Source organism: Ricinus communis, chromosome 1 (assembly GCF_019578655.1).
Source record: "Ricinus communis isolate WT05 ecotype wild-type chromosome 1, ASM1957865v1, whole genome shotgun sequence".
NCBI lineage: Eukaryota > Viridiplantae > Streptophyta > Magnoliopsida > Malpighiales > Euphorbiaceae > Ricinus > Ricinus communis.
Window position 1 is genome coordinate 7632444 of NC_063256.1, and position 19292 is coordinate 7651735.

Consider the following 19292-nt stretch of genomic DNA (forward strand, 5'->3'; position numbering starts at 1 on the left):
ACCTCTGACTCGTCTATGTTTGTTAAACACACGCACACTCACACCATAATTATTTTAGTATATGTGGATGATATTATTATTACAGGAAATAGTAATAAGGAGATTGAGGAAGTAAAACAAGCTCTAAAGAAAGAATTTGATATCAAGGATCTCGGTCAACTAACTTACTTTCTCGAAATAGAAATAGCCAAATCTCATAAAGGAGTATTCCTATCTCAAAGAAAGTATGTCCTAGATCTTCTGCAAGAAACAGGAAAAATAGGAGCCAAGCCTGTAGATACTCCAATGGAAACGAAAAACCGTCTCAATCTAGAGGATGGCGACCCTTTAAGTGACATAAGTCACTACCAGCGGTTGGTAGGAAAATGGATCTATCTAACCGTCACCAGGCCTGATATTAGCTATGTCGTAAGCATGATTAGCCAATTTATGCATGCTCCCCGTACTGCCCACCTGGATGTGGTCGACAGAATCCTAAGATATCTCAAGGGTACTCCAGGCCAAGGTATTTTGATGAAGAATAATAATAATGCTAACATCGTTACTTTGGTTTCTCCGATGCGATTAGGCGCAATCGCGATGAAAATCAACCTCCGGGTTCAGATCTTTGTAGGAGGAAATCTGGTAACGTGGAAAAGCAAAAAGCAATCAGTAACAGCAAGATCTAGTGTTGAAGCTGAGTACCGAGCCATGGCATCAACAGCTAGCGAGCTTGTTTGGATTAAGCAAGTGCTCACTGACATAGGAGTAAAGTGCAAAGATCCAATGGAGATGTACTGTGACAACCAAGCAACCAGACACATAACATCAAACCCAGTCTTTCACGAAAGGACTAAACATATTGAAGTTGACTGCCACTTCATAAGAGAAAAAGTCCAATCAGGAGAAATTACAACCCCGTTTGTCAGAAGCCACGAACAACTGGCAGACGTCTTCACCAAGGCCCTAGACAAAGCAAGCCACCAAAGACTTCTAAGCAAGATGGGTTTTATCAATTTATTCGCACCCACCTTGAGGGGGAATGTTGAAGAACCAAATCATACCACAATGACAAAGCTCAGCAGGCAAAGACCACCCGTAAGGACTGACGGTCTTTGACTGATGGTCACTGGCCTCAGACTTCTAGATCATCACAGGCCTAGCTAGGAAAGAAGGAGCAACACCTCTCCCCTAAGGGAAAAGGCTGCTTCTACCTCTCCCTAACAGGAAATTAACGTTGGAATTGAACAAATTAGCAATAGGACCGTTACACTCATGTTGTATATAACATAATGCATATTCATCTTGTAACTCAGAATACAAAAACAATACAATTACACATCATTGATCAATAAACATCTCAAGCCTTCATATTCAAATCTTTTCACAAAATCTATTGGATAACTTTAGGAAACAATTCAAGATAAGTTAAGTTCTTGTGGATTCTTAACTTGAAGTACTCTGCGTCCGCTACTCTAACCAGTAATTGTTAGGGCGGGTGCTTGAACTAGATTACCTGAAATTCAGAGTCTTGGGTTTTTTGACAGGTGTCTGTTAAGGCAAGGCATCCTCCCTTGTAATTGTTCTTCTGCCAATGCTCAACACCTATGGCTTGGACTCTGCCGTGTCTTCCAAAATGTAAATGAATCATAGAAGAGTAGGAGACCCACCGACTCTCAGAAACTTTGGCTAGAATTGTGTCCTTCATTACACAGACATGCACTGGTTTCGGAAAATTTTCGCCAAGAGGAATATACTGAAGAGCGAAGAAAATCTCAACAAATTTGCCAATGTGATAATAAACCTTTTCTATTCTACCAAGAAATAGAAGAATCTTGCACCTTGCTACACAGAAGGGCAAAGCATTCTCAGTGTTATAGATGTTCTCCTCTTCTGACTTAATTCCTGCCCTTCCCACATTTGAAATCCCGGCTTGCGATTAATCTCATGCTTCCAGAGGTAGCGAGCGTCTCCCCATAATAAAACAAGGGATCCAGGGGTTAAGTAAACAGGAATACTTGTCATGTCCTGGTCCTTTTCTCCCTTCTCATTGGCATCCACTGCCCTAACTTGTGTGAAATGCATCACACAAGATGACTCCAGGGAGACGATTGCGATTCCATCTTCAAAGCGCATGAGGTCAACATGCGCACAGATCCCCTGCGCATTATGCAAGCAGCAAATTATTGAATTCAAACATTGTAGTAAAAGGAGACCATATGACTTATCAGTTATCACTATTCAGTTCTAAAAGCTAATCTCCAGGCCTATGTAAGACATAGTAATTGATGACCTGACTCAGAAAATTGCGTCGCACCTCACCTGGTTGGTAAACATTGACGATTAATTGATCAAACAGTGGCTCTCTCCACAACAAATTTGATGGCAGCAGAGTGCTGCCATTTTCCTCATCACAGCTACCCAAGTTTGGAGATTGAGAGATCTGATCACCAAAGAGCACCACTTCACGAATAGAATGAGAAAGTTGAATGGCCCAGGATGGGAGATCTCCAAATCTCATAGCCTGTTGAAAGAATCAACATTTCATTAGACCCCAAAGTCAGCTGCTTTCCACCATGTCTATGTCTAGCTCATTGTGTAACTAAAGAATCATGTGAACAGGAAAACTAATTATCTAAAAGAATAAAACTTAATCTCAAATTTCAAAGTTTACGCACCTGATTGTTTGAGGACTCCGTGAACCATCCCTCTGCAACCCCGAATCACGAAGCACGGATCAAAGTTAAAATGGATCGTTTCTAGTAATAGAAAAGCTGAAAAGAAAGAAACCGAACAGAAGCAGAAGGTAGCGGAATGAAACCCACCGTTTTGAATATGGGAAAGCAGGGTGGACTGTTGGTGAGAAGAAAGGAAGTTTCTGCACAACCATAGGCCGTTGATTTGATGAATCAGTTCCCAGGTAGGGTTTTGATCAGTAGTTGAGTGAGATCCATCGTCGTGCAATGAAGAAAAAACGATTGATTCTTCGGCTTCGCTTTCTGATGACTCGCCGAACACTTCTTTCAGAATCGTCTTTTCGTCCTCCATTCGCTCTCTATAAAATGTTCAAAGCAAAACTCTAGTTATTGTGCCTCGCCCGCCAGTATACTGGTACTTCCTAAACGACACACCGTGTGCTTCCACGGTTCTTGTGTAATTCATTGTAAACGACACTCTAAGCGTGACAGTAAAAAAAGCTGGTGGAGAAGATTTTGCTATATCCTGATAGAACAACAAACCACTGATTCTTTGTTGAAAATAGACGACATGTCATTTTGGGTTCCTGTAATTTGTAAGAGCCCAAATGTCCGTTTTTGGATAAACGACATAAATTCACAAAATGACAAAAATAGAAAAATAAAAGTTCTAAGAATTGGTGCTCGCGGATCATGTCTATTAGCTTGAAATATTATTAGCCCAGCCCAACCTCAGTGCAGAGAAGTTGCAGAAAGAGAGTACTTGCTACTGCCTCCTCCGTGCCACTTGTTTTAAGTAGATATTTTTCCCATAAGTAGGTGGAACTGGAACTTGCCTCTAGAAGAGCAAGGCCAATTTGGAAAGAAATTCAATTCCATAGAATTGGTATTTAGTTTACTTTCTTTATTCCTTTGTAAATGGACCAATACTTAAAGCAATTAGGTAAATAATGATTTAATGACGGCTTGATCAGGTGAAGCAGAGGCGGAAAAGAATAGGTAAACTCAGTTAGGCTGTCAAAAAAGGGAAACCAGCTGAAAGAAATTGGGCCGAACAAATTGGCACTAAAAAAGAATAAAATATCAACACCATGATTAATCTCTGTTTCCTCAAAAAATTACATCACTTTTCGTTTACCTTTCTTCTGCCTTGCCTTTCAAATGCTCCATCCTCTCTTCTTCTTTTCACTTTTTAGATGTTTCAAAATCCATTATCTAATATGAAGCATTTAAAGAAACAAAGTGAATCTAAGTAGATAAAAGAATCTACTTCATCAGTTGCACAGCAATATAGAAAACCATATCTATTTCCCCTCCAATTCTCAATTTCTTTAACAACACTTTTCCCAAACCTCGTCCTTTGTTTTTTTCCAGATACAGAAATAATTAATAAGATCCCTCCGTGTCATTGATTACAACATTGACAATATCAATAATATATGCCTTTTCTTTGTTTTATCTTTAAGAAGACATCGTGTTTGTTTTCCTGGAGAAGTGGTAAAGAACTAGCAAGGAATAAAGAGGAAGAAGAAAGAGAGAATTTAGATGGCTACATACAGATGCATTTAGCCAAGAAATTTTCTCTCAATTTTAATGTTGGGCCAGGATCAGGACAGTCGAGGCTATCCATTGCGTAACCTAGAAATGGTTACTTTTGCTGGCTTTTCTTGTAACTGATCCACGTCCCAAGAAGAGAATAGCCCACGACATTCACGACACGACGACGTAACTAATGGTGACCATCTCGTTTCTTGTGCCGAATAGGTAAGTGTATAGCAATCTGTGCCATTCCCCCCCCCCCCCCCCATCTCATCCACTCTGTAGCGCCATTAGATAATGCCACGTATGCTCTAGCCGCCGCATTCCTTCCACGTGTCAGATGATTTGATACATCGACGGCGGGACTGGACTAGACTTGTCATTGGATTAAATTTGCTTACCGTTTGACTTTATCGACGACTCAGATTTTACCACGTAGCCAATGTATCATTAAACCGGCACCAGGATTGCTATAAAGCGGGAAGTAATAAGCTCAACAGCTTTCCATCGCCTCCTTCGTTTTAATTCTCAATTTGTCAGTTTGCAGAAACTAAATAGACACAAATGGCGGAATCTGAAGTGGAAGAACTGACACTACTGGTAGGATCATATACAAACCCAAATTTTCTTTTTACTTTTTTCCCTTTCCGATGACCAATTTTTATTGATTCTTTTGTGTGATTTTGTTGAAGGTTCCAGATGACGATAAAAAGCTAAAGTATTTAGATTTCGTTCAAGCAGCGGCAGTTTACGTTTTAGCTTGTTTCTCAAGCATATACGAATATGCCAAAGAAAACTCCGGCCCACTAAAACCGGGTGTCAAGACCGTCGAAGCCACAGTCAAGACCGTTATCGGTCCAGTTTACGACAAGTTTCGCGATATTCCTTTTGAACTTTTCAAATTCGTCGATCGGAAGGTCCTTTTTCATTTCCCATTAGTTATATGGGTGTTAGTATTACAATTAACTGTTAATGATTACATGCAGATTGAAAACTTTTTGGGAGAGTTAGGCAGGCTTGTGCCATCATTAGTGAAACATGCATCAAACCAAGCTCGATCCGTGGCTTGTGAAGTTCAGCGCGCGGGAGTGGTGGATGCAGCAAAGAATATAGCGAAGAGGGTGTATGAAATGTATGAGCCGATGGCTTGGGAGTTGTACTGTATGTATGAGCCGGTTGCTGAGCATTATGCAGTGTCGGTTTGGCGGTGTTTGAATAGGCTTCCATTGTTTCCTCAAGCGGCTCAGATTGCAGTCCCCACTGCTGCTTACTGGTCTGAGAAATATAATGAGATCGTCTGTTATACGGCTGACAGAGGTTATCCTGCGGCGGCGTATTTGCCTTTGATTCCTATTGAGTGGATTGCTAAGGTGTTTGATGGAGGGGTAAATGGGCCTACTATTTCTTCCAACGGTGAAGCAGTGACGGAGCTATGAGACTTGCTCAATTTTGATTTTAGTTTTATTTAATGCCGACGCTGGGTTGAGTTCAGTTTCAGATTACATTTAATGGAGGGTCTCTTTGTGACCTGCATCTTTTATGGGAGTAGTTGTTTTTGGCATTTGATAACTAAGCCAAGGGCAAGTGAATAATCTTCAAACTAGAAGAGAAATGAATGATTGTATAGCAAATTAATTTTGAAAAACTAATTCAAGCTTTCGTGAAATCATGCAAACATGTCCAAATAATATAATTTGGTTTATATGCCGATGACGTTATGTATGGGTACGTCTAGTTCAGTGGGCAACCTTGTAATTTCAATTTCAAAGTCAATTGAAAAGCTACATGCATAATATGTCTCAACACTCATTACTAAGATGTCTCAATACTCAACAGGACGACTGTCGGAAATGAACTGAAGACAAACAGATGGCATTTATTAGAAAGAGAGTTAGTGGTGAACTTGTCTCTCCAACATATATAGACGAGGACTGAAATGCATTGCAATAGCAGTAGCGCCACTTAACCTAACAAATCTGCTAAAGCACAATGGAATCATTAAATGATCATCCAATGAATCCATCTCATATTTAATACATTTCATCACGCAATATAACATGAAAATCTCATAATAGCAATAAGTTCTACATAGAAAGAAAATTCAGCATTATTGGAAAGCTAATCAAAGCTCAACATATCATCTAAATCTATCATGCTGATGGCATTAAAACAAAAATGAAAAGGGATCTAGTACATATAGCTCTCACTAACCCCTGGCCGAAGGCTTTTATAGATTGACATTGCAATCGGAAGAAGACCCACAAGTGCAATCTGAAGCTGATCAGAGCTGCTTGTTCGAACTGTAAGTTGTCCGCTCATCTTGTTGTTCAATCCTGCACGAACAGCTATCTTAGAATTTCGTCCAATCGAAAACTGAGACTGAAGGTTGGCCCCCAGTGCCAAGTCTCCTCTCCACTTCACTAAAGACAGGCCCAGAGAAGACTGATCCTGTCCAATTGGATAATCTGCTTCCCTTAGCCTCACTTCCAAATTGGCTCCATATGCTGAATCACCCTGAGAAAGGACTGTCCCAGTGCTACCAACCAGCATCAGGCGCTTTCCAAGTGCAATCTGATCCTCAAGTTTGAAACCACTGGCCACATTTTGCCCCAAAAATGTAACGGACACCCCAGCTGCTGTCTTGTTCATCTTGAAGTTTTTGAATTTTGTCTCACCTCTGAAGATGTAGGCAAGTTGCTTCCCAACATTTTGAATATCAAAGCCAGCCATACTCGATCCCTTGTCCCCATGCTTGGCAGATACGGAAGAGTCCAAATGTACGCTGAACTCTTTCTTATCCTTTGTTACTTGAACAGCAACTGTTGCTGGGAATCTATTAACAATAGCTAGACTATGTTCAACATTGACACCATCATACCCACAATCATGGTCCCAACCATGGGTGTCGAGAACTGGCCTTGCAAGAAACTGTGAAGTTGGTTCCAGAAACCGGTACCTGTAAGCAGGATTATCACCATCAAATGAAGGTGGCAAGACCATATCAGGTAACGGAACAGGCACAGCAGCTGGAGCTCCATTTTCAGGATCAACATCTTCTTCATTGTAACCATATTCATCCACAGGTGCCTTTCCTTTCTTCCTGATTTCTCTCATTCTCCTCAGCTCTTCTCTCCATTGCTTTTTCTGGAGGAGCTTCACACGGTAATCATACTCCTCAAAATATGCTTTCTTCTGCTCCTTGCTAAGCTTAGCAAGCTGATTTTTCCTAAGAGGCTTAAATGGTGGGAGCTGGTCATACTCATCCTCTTCTTCTTCATCATCAGAATCAGACAAGTCAGCCAAGTCAACATCTGAATCAACATTATCAACCCCTTGGTCACTGGAGAGTTTAGGATGTGAACGGGACTGCAACAACCAAGACAACAAATATGGGAGGGGAGGTGATCGAGAGCGGAAACCAAAAAGCTTCCTGTGGTCAAATGGATCTTGAGGCTTTGAGAGAGAACTTGCTTCAGATAAGATCTTCATAGAGTAGCACAACATCAGTAACTGAGGTCTCCAGGTTTGACCATTAGGGAGCACCTTTTGTCCATCTCTATTTTTACGACAAGAGGAATGATTCTCTACAAGAGATACAGGATTCATTAAACTTGGATTCATCAAACGTAAATCACCAACTGCTTGACCAATAGACTGCTGAACAACATGGGAGCGTTGAGCAACAAACACTTCATAGCTCAAAGGGGAACCAGAAGGTCCATCCGGAGGCGCTGAAGCAGCATGGGTCAAAGTAACTACAGCATTTCGCCAGATCGATGAACCAAGAGAACTAGTGATAGATCTCAACAGTGGAAGATCATTAAGATCCCTAGTTTGGGTGTCAAGTCGGTCAACATAGAGGACAATATCTGGGGGACATTTTTTCATGAACTTCTTTACGGAAGACAAGAGCTTGCGGTTTAATCCTTGTTCTGACCCAGATGACTTCAGACCTGGACAATCAATTACTCTGATCTTAATTCCATCAACCAGACCCGTTATTTCTTTAACAGAATTAGTGGCAGGTTCAAATGCATGGATTGGGGACTTCTCTTCGCCAAAAATAGAATTTATTGTAGCACTTTTGCCCACCCCTGCTTTCCCAAGAACCAGTATGTTCAGAGAAAACTCCAAATCTTCCTTCCCCTCCGCTTCAAGCTGCAAAGCTGTCCTCTTTGCAGCATCAAGACTAAACACTTGATTGGTTTGCCTCCCTGCAACAAGGGCCAAACGGTATAGAACCTGTGCTGCAATTGATTCTTCCGGGGAATGGCCAAGTCGGTGAACAAGCCTCAAAAATTTCACCCTTATTTGCTGCAACTTTTCCAGTTTATTTTTGTCTTCTTCACTCAAGCTGCTATCTGAGTCGCCTCCAGGTGTGAGACTGGAAGAAGTAAAAAGATTAGGACGATTTGACCGTGTGGCCGGCTTCACAGGTCGGAGAGAGGATCCCAAACCTGCAGGTCGCTCTACAGAGAAGAGCCTTGACCCATCTTGAGAGGTCACAGTGACAGTGCCACCTTCTGAGCCAGCACTAGTTGCTGCTTTCAGGAGAGCTGCCAAGGCAGCAGAATCAAACAACTCCTTCCCCTCACCTTCCTCATCAGTATCTACTTCTTCATCCGAGTCTGTCACAATTTGACCATCAATTCTCTCTGAATGATCATGAGAACTCTCTGCACCATCATGAGCACCAATACCTGATCCTCTCTCCAACTCCTCCAAGAACTGTCTGGCAGCTTCAGAGCTTCCAAAAATCATACCTTCATTCTCTCCATCTGTAACTGATCCTTTGTTCTCGTCGTCTCCACCTCCGAGATTCTCTTCTTCATTTTCAGCCTCTAATTCAACTTCCCTACTTGTAACAGCACCTAATTCTGCAGATTCAGGTACATCATGCCCGCAAAAGACTTCATCTTCCAATTCTTTTATTGCATTGCTTGTACCATCAGCAACATGTGTTTGTGGGATTTCTGAATTAGAATTAATTGCCATAGTTTCATCTCCATTCCCTCCATCTACTTGATAATTAGCCATAGCATCTGATACATCAATAGCTGTCTCAACTGCAGGCTCAATCTGTTTGATTCCTTTATCCGTCTCTAACTCCAATTCTTTGTCAATTGTCTCATTAGGTTCATTCTTTTCAACACTAACTTCCATCATATCCAAACTCTCTTTTGTGACAGCACCATTAATGGCTGGAGTTACACCCTCTACAACGCCAGAAACATCAATTTCCTTTCCATTACACTCCATTTCTGCAGGTTCAGTACTAAAATCAGTTACAGCTTCAACATTCTTTTCAGATTTGATATCCACGTCACCTGGTCCTTCAACGTCCCTGCTAATCTTATCAAAACCATTATTCAGGGGTACACTACCATCAGCTAAAACCTCGTCTTCTTTAGTTTCAGAATCCTTACTTTCCTCCACACCTCCAACAAAAACCACTCCTGACTCTGACGTATCAACATGTACAGCCTCCACAACTGAGTCCCCTCCACTAGTAGTAAACTTCTCACCATTATCAGCTTCAAAATTTGGTTCTGAAGTCCCAGTGTCAAGTTTTTCATTTTCACTGCCCAGAGTGTCACTCCTCTCAACCTCCTCGCCACCAGAAACCTCACTTTTCTCGTTCTCGGCGGAGTAGTTATCCGCTGTCTCACCCGTTCCTACCAAAACCTCCTTTCCTTTATTAATCACAATCTCAGCCCAACTCATCTTTAAACCCTTACTATTATTATCCTCACCCTTTCCCAATTCAGTCTCCTCCAAAGCTCCAACCTTTAATTTCTCTGCAACATTTTCATCGTCATCGTCATCATTAGGCGATACTTTCAATGCCGGAAATTCCACAGGGTCAACAAAAGACGAACCAGAAACACGAGGTTTATGGAGGGTTTCCTCGCCTACAAATGCCCTCTGCGTCTCGGTGTCAAAATCCTCTTCGCCGCTCACAAAACCCCCATCGCTACTCCCACCACCACCACCGTTATTTATATCATTAATAAAAATATTATCAACTTCTAAGTCACGATTCTTAACTGAATTCTCAATAATTGAATCATCTGATGAAGAAGAAGAAGAAGAAGAAAAGGAAGAAGAAGAAGAAGACGGAGAACCTGGTGAATTAACGACAAGCGACGCCGTTTCTGGTGCAGAAGCCTTGGAATCCATATGGAGATTTTTAGGGTTTTTGGATTGGTTTTTGAGAAGGGGGTAACTGGATGGGGTTTTGAATACAGAGGTGGGTGGGTGTGTGAGAGTAGAGAGCAACAGAGAAAAAAGGAGGAAGATAAGGTAAGTGTTTGTGTATTTTTTCAGGACTCTTTTAGCAGCCGTGCGGAATGGGTTTTTGTCAAGCTGGGCTTTTCGGTTTTCTTCTTTTGGGCCTCTTGAAAATCGCTGATATTTCTTTTCTCTCAGTTATCAGATTCTTTTCTTTTTTTCTGTGATGCTGAAGATTAGTGAAAGGTTGATTGTGTTTAATTGGAATTTAGAGGAATATCCCGTCGCAATCGCCGAGCCCAAGAGATCGGAAAATTTCATAGCAACGTCATGAAATTACTTAATTTATATTCTTATAGATAGATATTATCCGATTAACATCTTAAATTTTCCGATAAAGAAAAAGAATAACTAACGATATTTTGAATACAATCTATATATGTTGATGTATTACCGTAAACATTTCTGGTTATGCATTTCTAATGAATAAACAAACAAGCCTATATCCAACGGCTGAGAGTGTTGATGCTATCAATTAGGGTTTCGTGAGCATCCAGGAATATCTTCTGCTTGTGAAATTCTACAAAGTGTTTTTGAGTACTGACCTGCGGATTTGGCTCTTATTTGGCTGGATTTTAAGGATAGACTTAGCGATTGGGTTAAGTTTTGTTTGGATGTATACCTTTTGTTGCCTCTTGGCCAGTACGTGGTTCCATTTACTCCCTCTACCTTGTCATCTAAAATGGTTGGCCACAATTTGCTGCTTCTCATCTCAAATTATCTTTCTGTATGTATCCAAACATATTTGAAGTACTTTTCAGTTCAGTGATGGCCAACTGTTAACTTTTTCTTCAACTTGTTCAATTATTTTATTTTACACACTCCCCCAGTACTATTACTTCAATTCAATTGCCCTAATAATACTTCCATTCACACACTTTGTCCAGTATGAATACTTGTTGAGAGGTTGAATTTATAAAAAAAATATTTTTTAAAATTGAAAATTAAAATTATTTGGTAATATAATTTAAATTTTTAACTTTATTACTTTGTTTTATATTTTAAAAGCTAGTAATATCTGTAACAAAATAAATATTAATTTTTTTAGATATTTAAGTGAAGAGATAAGTTAATCGGTTTGTATATTTAACTAAGAAAATTATACTTACATAGTTTGTACAAGTATTTTTAATTCACTGTTTATAAATGTCAAATTCTTTATTTTAAATAATTATATAATAAAATAACACTCTAAGAGCATTTTCAATGCACTCTTTACGCATGTGACACTCTTTATTTTAAAGAGTCATAATCTAAAATAACACTCTAATTCACTCTTTATTTCTTAAAATATAATACAGAGAGTCTATTTAGTTCTCTATATATGGAGAACCAAACTTCACTATCTGCTTTATATTTAATAAATACATTACAATTTTTTATGCACATGATTAACTGATATTTATAATTTTTATTTTTTTATAGATAAAAATTTTAAAAATAAAATAAAGATTAAAGTCATTAATGTTTGTGAAAATAAAAGCAAGATAAATAATAAAATGTAAAAAATTATTGGACTTCGATAAATATTTTATTTTTTATATTTAAATATTTTTTAAGATATTATTTATTATAAAATTAAGCTATTTAAAATAAAAAACACTATTAGAGTGCTCTAATGCATCATTTATTCATTAGATATTAAGTAGAAAGTTGATTTTGCTTTTCAAATATAAAGAATCTAACTTTACTTTAAATAATAAAATATAAAAAAATTATTGGACTTCGATAAATATTTTATTTTTTGTATATAAATATTTCTTAAGATATTTTTTATTATAAAATTTAAACTATTTAAAATAAAGAGCACAATTGGAATACTCTAATGCACTATTTATTACTTAAATATAAAATAGAAAATTAATTTTGCCTTTAAAATATGGAGGGTTAAGCCTTATTTTTTATTTTTTTATTTAATAAATGCACTTGGTTAATTGATATCTGTAATTTCTATTTTTTATTAGTAAAAATTAAAAAATATATATTATTAATGCTTATATAAATAAAAAAATATAAAATATATAAAATGATTAGATTTAAATAAAATATTATAAATATTTTTAAAATGTTATTTATTATATAAATTATATTTTTTAAAAAATAAAAAGAATTATTAAAAGTACTCTAAGTAAAACACTGCCTCCGTATTTGGAAAATTGAATTCTACTTACCTAGCACTTAAGTAACATAATCTCTCTCCATATTCCCGGAAAAATTCAAATGTCAAAAGTAATCACGCTGAAGACAATTTCAAGTGACTGTATACAGAAGTGGTGTGGATGGCCTTAATAATCACACGTGCCGATTTTATTTTATTTTTTTTAAAGTAAAAAGCAGCGCAGCTTTTTAGGATATCCCACGAGCCGAGTTTCACAGCAGGTTCGTAGATTGAATACAGAAGAACAGAGTTACAACTGGGCTGATATAATAGGCCGGACCTATTAAACTTTAGCTGTTGACCTTTGGGGGCCCATTGCCTTTGCAAATTGATTGCATAATGGGTGTCGGCTAATAAATATTTAGGCAGCCTTAGCTTTTCTCTATTTTTTTCTCAAATTCATAGAGCCGAATGAGACGCGAGCAAAATATAATAAGGGGGAAATATATTTTCTCAGCTTTAAATTCCATAAGACATTTAATTAAAATAATAAACTAATTAAAAGGTAACGTACTCTAACCAATTAGAAAAAGAAAAGCTGCTAAAAACATTATTTATATTTATATTTATACATCGAGAGAGCATATGTGTAAAATTAAAAACTACTTAATATATGTGAAATTAAAAAAAATGTACTTACTCATCGTATAATTTTTTAAATATTCTTAATCTAATATAACATTAATAAAATTAAAATTTGTATTAAATTATTGAATTCACTATATAATTTCTCAAATAAGAGTGGTATTGCCAATTGTAATTTATCTTGCCATTTAAGTAGCATTCTTAAACATTTTGGTAGACTTTATTGAGAGATAAGAATAACAAAACAACTAATATAATCATTAGATTTTGTAACTATCATATATGAGTTATGTACTTTATAAAATCAAAAGAAAATATTATTTTCACAAAAAAAAAAACCACTTTAATTTCTAAATTTTTATACGATTAATATATAAAATAAATATTTTTATTTAATTTTTAAAAGAATTAGTTTAATTTATAAGTTGAACATTATTTCAACTTTCTAGTATTGTTAGAGTTTTATATTGCCATCATATAAAAGAGTAAGATATTTGATAATAAATTACATCTATCTAATTTATGTTCGGTTGAAATCTATAAAATTGATTGAAATTATTTTCAAATTAATGTGCTTTTAAATTAAAATTTTATATAATTAAATTTATATAAAATTAATTATATATCTAAATTAAATTATAATAAAATAAATAAAATTTTTAAATAAATTTCACTTTAAATTGTCAATATATTTCATAATACTAAAATATTTTTTTCAATTTTATTATTTTTTATTTCATATTTTTTAAAATAAAATAAATTTATTAATAAATTTCAATTAAGCATAGCATAGAATTTTTGTATGCTATAATGTATTAAATTATTCATTTTAGAAAGACTAATCCTTAGCCATTTTTCAGTCCTCGAAATTTTCTTTTTTTCCTTACTGAGAAAAGAAAAAAGAAAAAGAATTTTAAATGGCGAGAATCTCACACAAACATTATCAAACCGAATGAAGTTTCAATAAGGAAAATACGATAAAAACGAGGATGGGAGGTGCAAAAGCAATAGATCCAACGGCCTATATGCAGTCAACTCAACTCCAATCAAAATCCTTTTTTCTGAACGACATGTTCTCTTCAGCCATTCCTTCATGAGACTTTTTCATAATTGGTTTGGTCAACCCGCTTTTAATTTCTCTAATCGCATAGTTTTGGTTGCCACCTCATAATTAAATAGATTAGACCCACGTAAACATGCCAATGATTAACAACTTTATTATAAAAAGAAATTAAAAAGTGATTCACAAAGTTGCATGTGATTGACCTTTACACACAGCCAAAACAAAAGCTTAATTATGCTTTACTAAATATTAATACCATTATTGAAGAAGAAATCAAGCGGTAATGTAAAAAAATAAACTTGTAATAATTTGTAACGTTACAAGAGTATAATTTAATTTAAATGTTTTTTTTTTATAGTGAAAATGAGACTTTACTAAAACAAACTACAGTCATTTGATAAGTATCATTCTTCAAATCTGAATGACCTATTTTAGTTAGTTCCTTCGTTCCATGCATGAAAACTTGAAGAAAATTATATTAGCATGAAATCAAACCAATTAAAGATAATTGTCAAAACAACTAGGTAAAAAGAAAATAAATAAGTAAATTTGATGCATTGCATTCTTAATTTCTAAATTTCTTATGAATTGACCGAAAAAAATTACTATTCAAACGATATGCTAATTAATGACTATAAAAGTGCATGTCTTTTACTAATATAAGACGATAATTTTTACTATGTAAATTATCGAGATTTTCAGATTTTAGCCTTTTCTATTTTTAACGAAAATGAAACAAATATAAAAATACTAACTAAAAAAATCCATAAAATTTATAATAAAAAATAATATGTGATTTTAATGTGATTATATAATAATTTATTATGACATTGAATATTAATAAAATAAAATAATAATACTAAATACTATCGAATAAAATGATATAATTAAATATTTATTAGAATAAATTGATAGCTAAATATAATAAAAAATTAAAATTTATATAATATCATTAATTTATTTGATAGTTATTACATTATTATTATTTATTATTTTTATGACTATTATATTTTGAAATTATTAAAATAAAATATAAATATTAAATACTTGTACAGTTATTTTTTTATAATATATATAATAAAAATAGGATACTTTAAATAAAAATTTTAAAATCATAAAATTATCAATATTGTCTATCAGTATAAATAAATTACTACTATATATATAATTATATATATAGAAAGAATAAATTCTTGGATTTGTCCATTGGGCCAAATATAAACAATTCAACTTTATTAATAAATTGGTTCACAATTTTTATTATAGACCAAATAGATTTAACCTCTTCCAAAACGAGGAGACAACCAGATTTTATTTTTAGATTTAATAAAATAAATTGGACTTCAAAACTGTTATTTTTAAATATTAAAAAGATAAAACTTTTATTTGAGCACCCAATTAAGCAAGTCCACAAATACAAGTTTGAATAGATGGATGAAGAGAAATATAAAAATCATAGCAATTGACGAACTCAATATAGTCTATGACTTATTTAGATTGTAAGTTTAGCTGAATAAACTCATCGTTATAGTTCTTTTGAGATTTATTTTTAATATTAGAGATCAAATAGTTATTTTTAGTACTAAAAGGAGAAAGTATCGTTTGTCTCATTTTTTAAATTCTTCTTAAAAATTTCTAAAATATTGAACTATTTCTTTTAAAATAAAATAAAATAAAATTATACAGGAAAAATAAATAAATAAAATAAAATAACATACATATCTAACACTTAACTCAAATGGTAAATGGTAAAGGCGTTTGCTCTTGAGAGTGAAAAGTTTCGGGTCTAAATTCTCTTATTTACATTTTCACGATAAATATAAAAAACTTCACTTCTTATTTATTTTATTCTTTTTGGATTTCCTCTCCTTAGTACCTAAATTGCAATCCGCATACACAACAAATGGAGTTTTATTAGTTGCACATGCCTTTTTGTTGGGCATTATTTGGTGGCAATTATATACCTTTGTCTCTCTATCCGTTATACAAATTGCAAAGTTTTGACTTCAATTAATATTTTAGTTGGTCCAAAAAGATCAAAGCAAGCTACCCAACAGATATCATAAATTCCCTATTGATTATTTGATCAGCTATATTAAATGAATTTTCCGTAATATTTTATTTTATTGACTAAAAGTATCAAAATTTATTTATTTTATTTTAATTATGTCTCAAGAACTCTAAAAGAAAAAAAGAACTCTGAAAAAAAAAAAAACAACCAAACAAGCTACCCAATAATTTCATTTATTCATACTAAACACATATGTATACTTTTTGTATTTAATATAGCCTTAAAATTAAGACTTTCTTCAACTACAAACATCATTTCTTTCTTGAACTGCAAATAAATAATAAGACGTATGGTTTTATATAATATCGGCATTTAGATATTTATGAAATTTGAAAGTATTTAATAATTAAATTTATTATTTAAAATCAAATATTCAATATTTTTTATATTTATTATTCTTAAAATAGTTTTGACAACATTATTTGAATCCAACTTAAAAGTTAAAAACTATCTAAAATCTTAAGTCAAAATAGCTAACTTAAAAATTTTATTTAAATTGATAAGCTTTTTTATTTAATATTTTTAGTGAAATAAATTTTATATCTTTAATGTATTCTTAAATTATTTATTTTAATTTTATACCTTTAATATATCCCTAAGTTCTTATTGACTTTTATATAATATTTTTATTTTTTTCTTTCTACATTTATGAGAAAATCTACTTTTATCCTATGTTTTTGTTCTTTAATTTGTTAATTTCTTAACTAATTTGAAGTATATACTAATCATTTATCCGTACGTTATATAACTGTTATTATTATTTCAATTATAAAATCAAGTTGATAGATACAATTTAATAAAAAAATTTAATATTCAATATTAATTAATAATATTTTAAAAATAATAGCAACCTAACTACTTTTCCACGTATGAAAAATAAATATACATATCAAGTACACGTGTCAAAATAAAAATTGTATATGTACAACATGTAAAGAGAATTTAGATTTTAAAAATGAATATATATTATTTATAGATTTGATATTATATAATTACATATATCCAATCAATAATTTTAACGAAATCCATTAGTTAAGTTATTTAAATAAAATTGATTCAGATTTAGTATACAGCCGTTGAGTTTGAGAGAGGTGGAAAAATTGAGAGCGGATTATTTAAGCTTTTCCTGAAAAACAATAAAATAAATTCAGCAGTTTATTTTTTTAGCGGTTAAATAATAATTGTAGGAAGCACAGTTTGACCATTTTATTTCACATTCCCACCCATAAAACCCAATAAGAATTATCCATTAAGTATTTGGATGCTAAAAAGAAAAAAGAAAAGAGTTTGGAAAGTGGTCAAAGCGGGTGCATATATTACTGTTTCTGTAGGGTAACACTGCACCGCTCTGACCTGACATCAACCTATTATGTCTCCCATTTTGCTTAGCCTTTTCAGATTATAAAAAACCATTCACCACGTCGACCACTTAGCCACTCCGGTGCCCTGCGACTGCCCGACTCAACCAACCGTCCGTTCTTTTCTCCCACGTGCACGCCACACTCCACAACTAGTCTCCCTGTCGGCGTTCGTATATTACTTAAAAGTTAAGTTACTTTAGAGGCCGCAGTTTTCCTCTCCTTTTATTTAATTATTAGTTTTAATCACTCGATGCAATTTGGCTCTATTGGGCAAATAATTCTATGGAATGTCTGGTTTTATAAGTTTTATTAAATCGTAGATTTAGATTTAATGTATTGTTTGATGGATAATATCTATTTATTATTTAACTTTATTAAAATTCATTAAAATAATAAATCTTAAGGACCCACTTAGGAACAAATCTCTCATTTTACTGAATGAGAAATTCTATCCTATTCCTTTTTTTTTTTTTTAATTCTAAAATTATCCTCAAATTCTATTGACTATATGACAAATAAGTTACTGTTAAAATTATAATAGATTTTCTTTATTTTATTTAGTATAATTAATTTGTGAATTTTAAGTTTTTAAATATGCTTCAAAATATAATAATTTATAATTTTTTTCTCTTGAAATTTAAAGATTTTGACATTAAATTTTATTTGTTAATCAGTTTAAAATTGATTTATTTTTCTACTTTCTTATTGTACATTATACGATTGTTAGATTTTTCATATATTTAAAAAAAAAATCATATGCACATAAATTACGTCTTTCACTATGTTGAGTATTATTTTATTAAAAATAAGTTACCATTTAAATATTATCTTAAAAGTAGATTCTCAAAATTAATCAATTTTAACTTTAAACGTATTAATAATTATAGTTTTAATAAGTTAAATTATTTTCATTCATCTATGAATCCAATAATAAACTAATTATCTATTAGCTATAAGCATGAAGCAAAATGCTAAATTAGTGACTGTATACTTTCTTTTTTTTTTAAATAATTTTTTTATCTCCAAATATCTAATTAATATGAAATTTAAAGTCAATGCTTTTTCTTTATTTTATATAATAATTTCTTTTTAAATTAATGTGTGTAATTTATTTTAAATAGATTAGTTTTATACTATTTTATAATTTTAATTCTTAATAATTTTTAATAAATTGATATTTTTATTATTTAGTAATTTTTTGATTCATTAAATATATTAATTATTAAAAAATCGACTTTGAATACTCTAAAAACAAATCGTTTTTCTATAAACAACATTTCATACTATAGTTATACTTTGAAGGTATTAAGTAAAAATATAATTTGTACTTTTAATAATAAAATAAGGCATCTTTTAATAATTTCCATTTCTTTTTAAAAGGATATTTCAGTTTATTAGATTTACATTACCATATTCATTAATTTTATTTTCAAAATTTGCAACATAGTCAACTGTAATTAGATATTGCAACAAACATTTTTGTTATTTAAAAATATTTTAATTTTGTTTTTAAGTAGCCATTAATATATTTTTATTTATATTGAAAGAC

At 33.0% G+C, this 19292-nt stretch overlaps 3 protein-coding genes across 4 annotated transcripts; 1 reads left to right on the plus strand and 2 right to left on the minus strand.

The window, feature by feature from the left end:
• Positions 1 to 1257: 1257 nt before the first annotated feature.
• Positions 1258 to 4446, minus strand: LOC8271755 (alkylated DNA repair protein alkB homolog 8). Of its 2 annotated transcripts, XM_015727024.3 has the most exons (5): positions 2805 to 4446; positions 2658 to 2689; positions 2297 to 2503; positions 1821 to 2139; positions 1258 to 1735 (listed from the first exon to the last, which is right to left on the minus strand). In XM_015727024.3, the coding sequence occupies exons 1-4, from the start codon at positions 3025 to 3027 to the stop codon at positions 1825 to 1827; spliced, it is 777 nt and encodes a 258-aa protein (XP_015582510.2). In that variant the 5' UTR covers positions 3028 to 4446; the 3' UTR covers positions 1258 to 1735; positions 1821 to 1824. The 2 variants fall into 2 exon arrangements, with proteins under 2 accessions (XP_015582510.2, XP_002531882.2); XM_002531836.4 differs by having other exon boundaries at positions 1258 to 2139.
• Positions 4447 to 4653: 207 nt separating this feature from the next.
• Positions 4654 to 5883, plus strand: LOC8271757 (stress-related protein). The gene is made up of 3 exons (XM_002531838.4): positions 4654 to 4814; positions 4907 to 5131; positions 5201 to 5883. Exons 1-3 carry the CDS (start codon positions 4779 to 4781, stop codon positions 5648 to 5650), a joined length of 711 nt encoding a protein of 236 aa, XP_002531884.1. The 5' UTR covers positions 4654 to 4778; the 3' UTR covers positions 5651 to 5883.
• Positions 5884 to 6194: 311 nt separating this feature from the next.
• Positions 6195 to 10723, minus strand: LOC8271758 (translocase of chloroplast 159, chloroplastic). Its single transcript, XM_048376252.1, has one exon. The coding sequence runs from the start codon at positions 10392 to 10394 to the stop codon at positions 6402 to 6404; it is 3993 nt and encodes a 1330-aa protein (XP_048232209.1). The 5' UTR covers positions 10395 to 10723; the 3' UTR covers positions 6195 to 6401.
• Between the last annotated feature and the right edge of the window lie 8569 nt (positions 10724 to 19292).

Bases quoted from the DNA above. Each gene is read 5' to 3' on its own strand.
- LOC8271755 (XM_015727024.3), bottom strand. From the start codon at position 3,027: ATGGAGGACGAAAAGACGATTCTGAAAGAAGTGTTCGGCGAGTCATCA. The intron at 2,690-2,804 runs GTGGGTTTCATT...TCGGGGTTGCAG, and splicing joins GCTTTCCCATATTCAAAACG to AGGGATGGTTCACGGAGTCC. The intron at 2,504-2,657 runs GTGCGTAAACTT...TTCTTTCAACAG, and splicing joins CGGAGTCCTCAAACAATCAG to GCTATGAGATTTGGAGATCT.
- LOC8271757 (XM_002531838.4), top strand. From the start codon at position 4,779: ATGGCGGAATCTGAAGTGGAAGAACTGACACTACTG. The intron at 4,815-4,906 runs GTAGGATCATAT...ATTTTGTTGAAG, and splicing joins TGGAAGAACTGACACTACTG to GTTCCAGATGACGATAAAAA. The intron at 5,132-5,200 runs GTCCTTTTTCAT...GATTACATGCAG, and splicing joins TCAAATTCGTCGATCGGAAG to ATTGAAAACTTTTTGGGAGA.
- LOC8271758 (XM_048376252.1), bottom strand. From the start codon at position 10,394: ATGGATTCCAAGGCTTCTGCACCAGAAACGGCGTCGCTTGTCGTTAAT.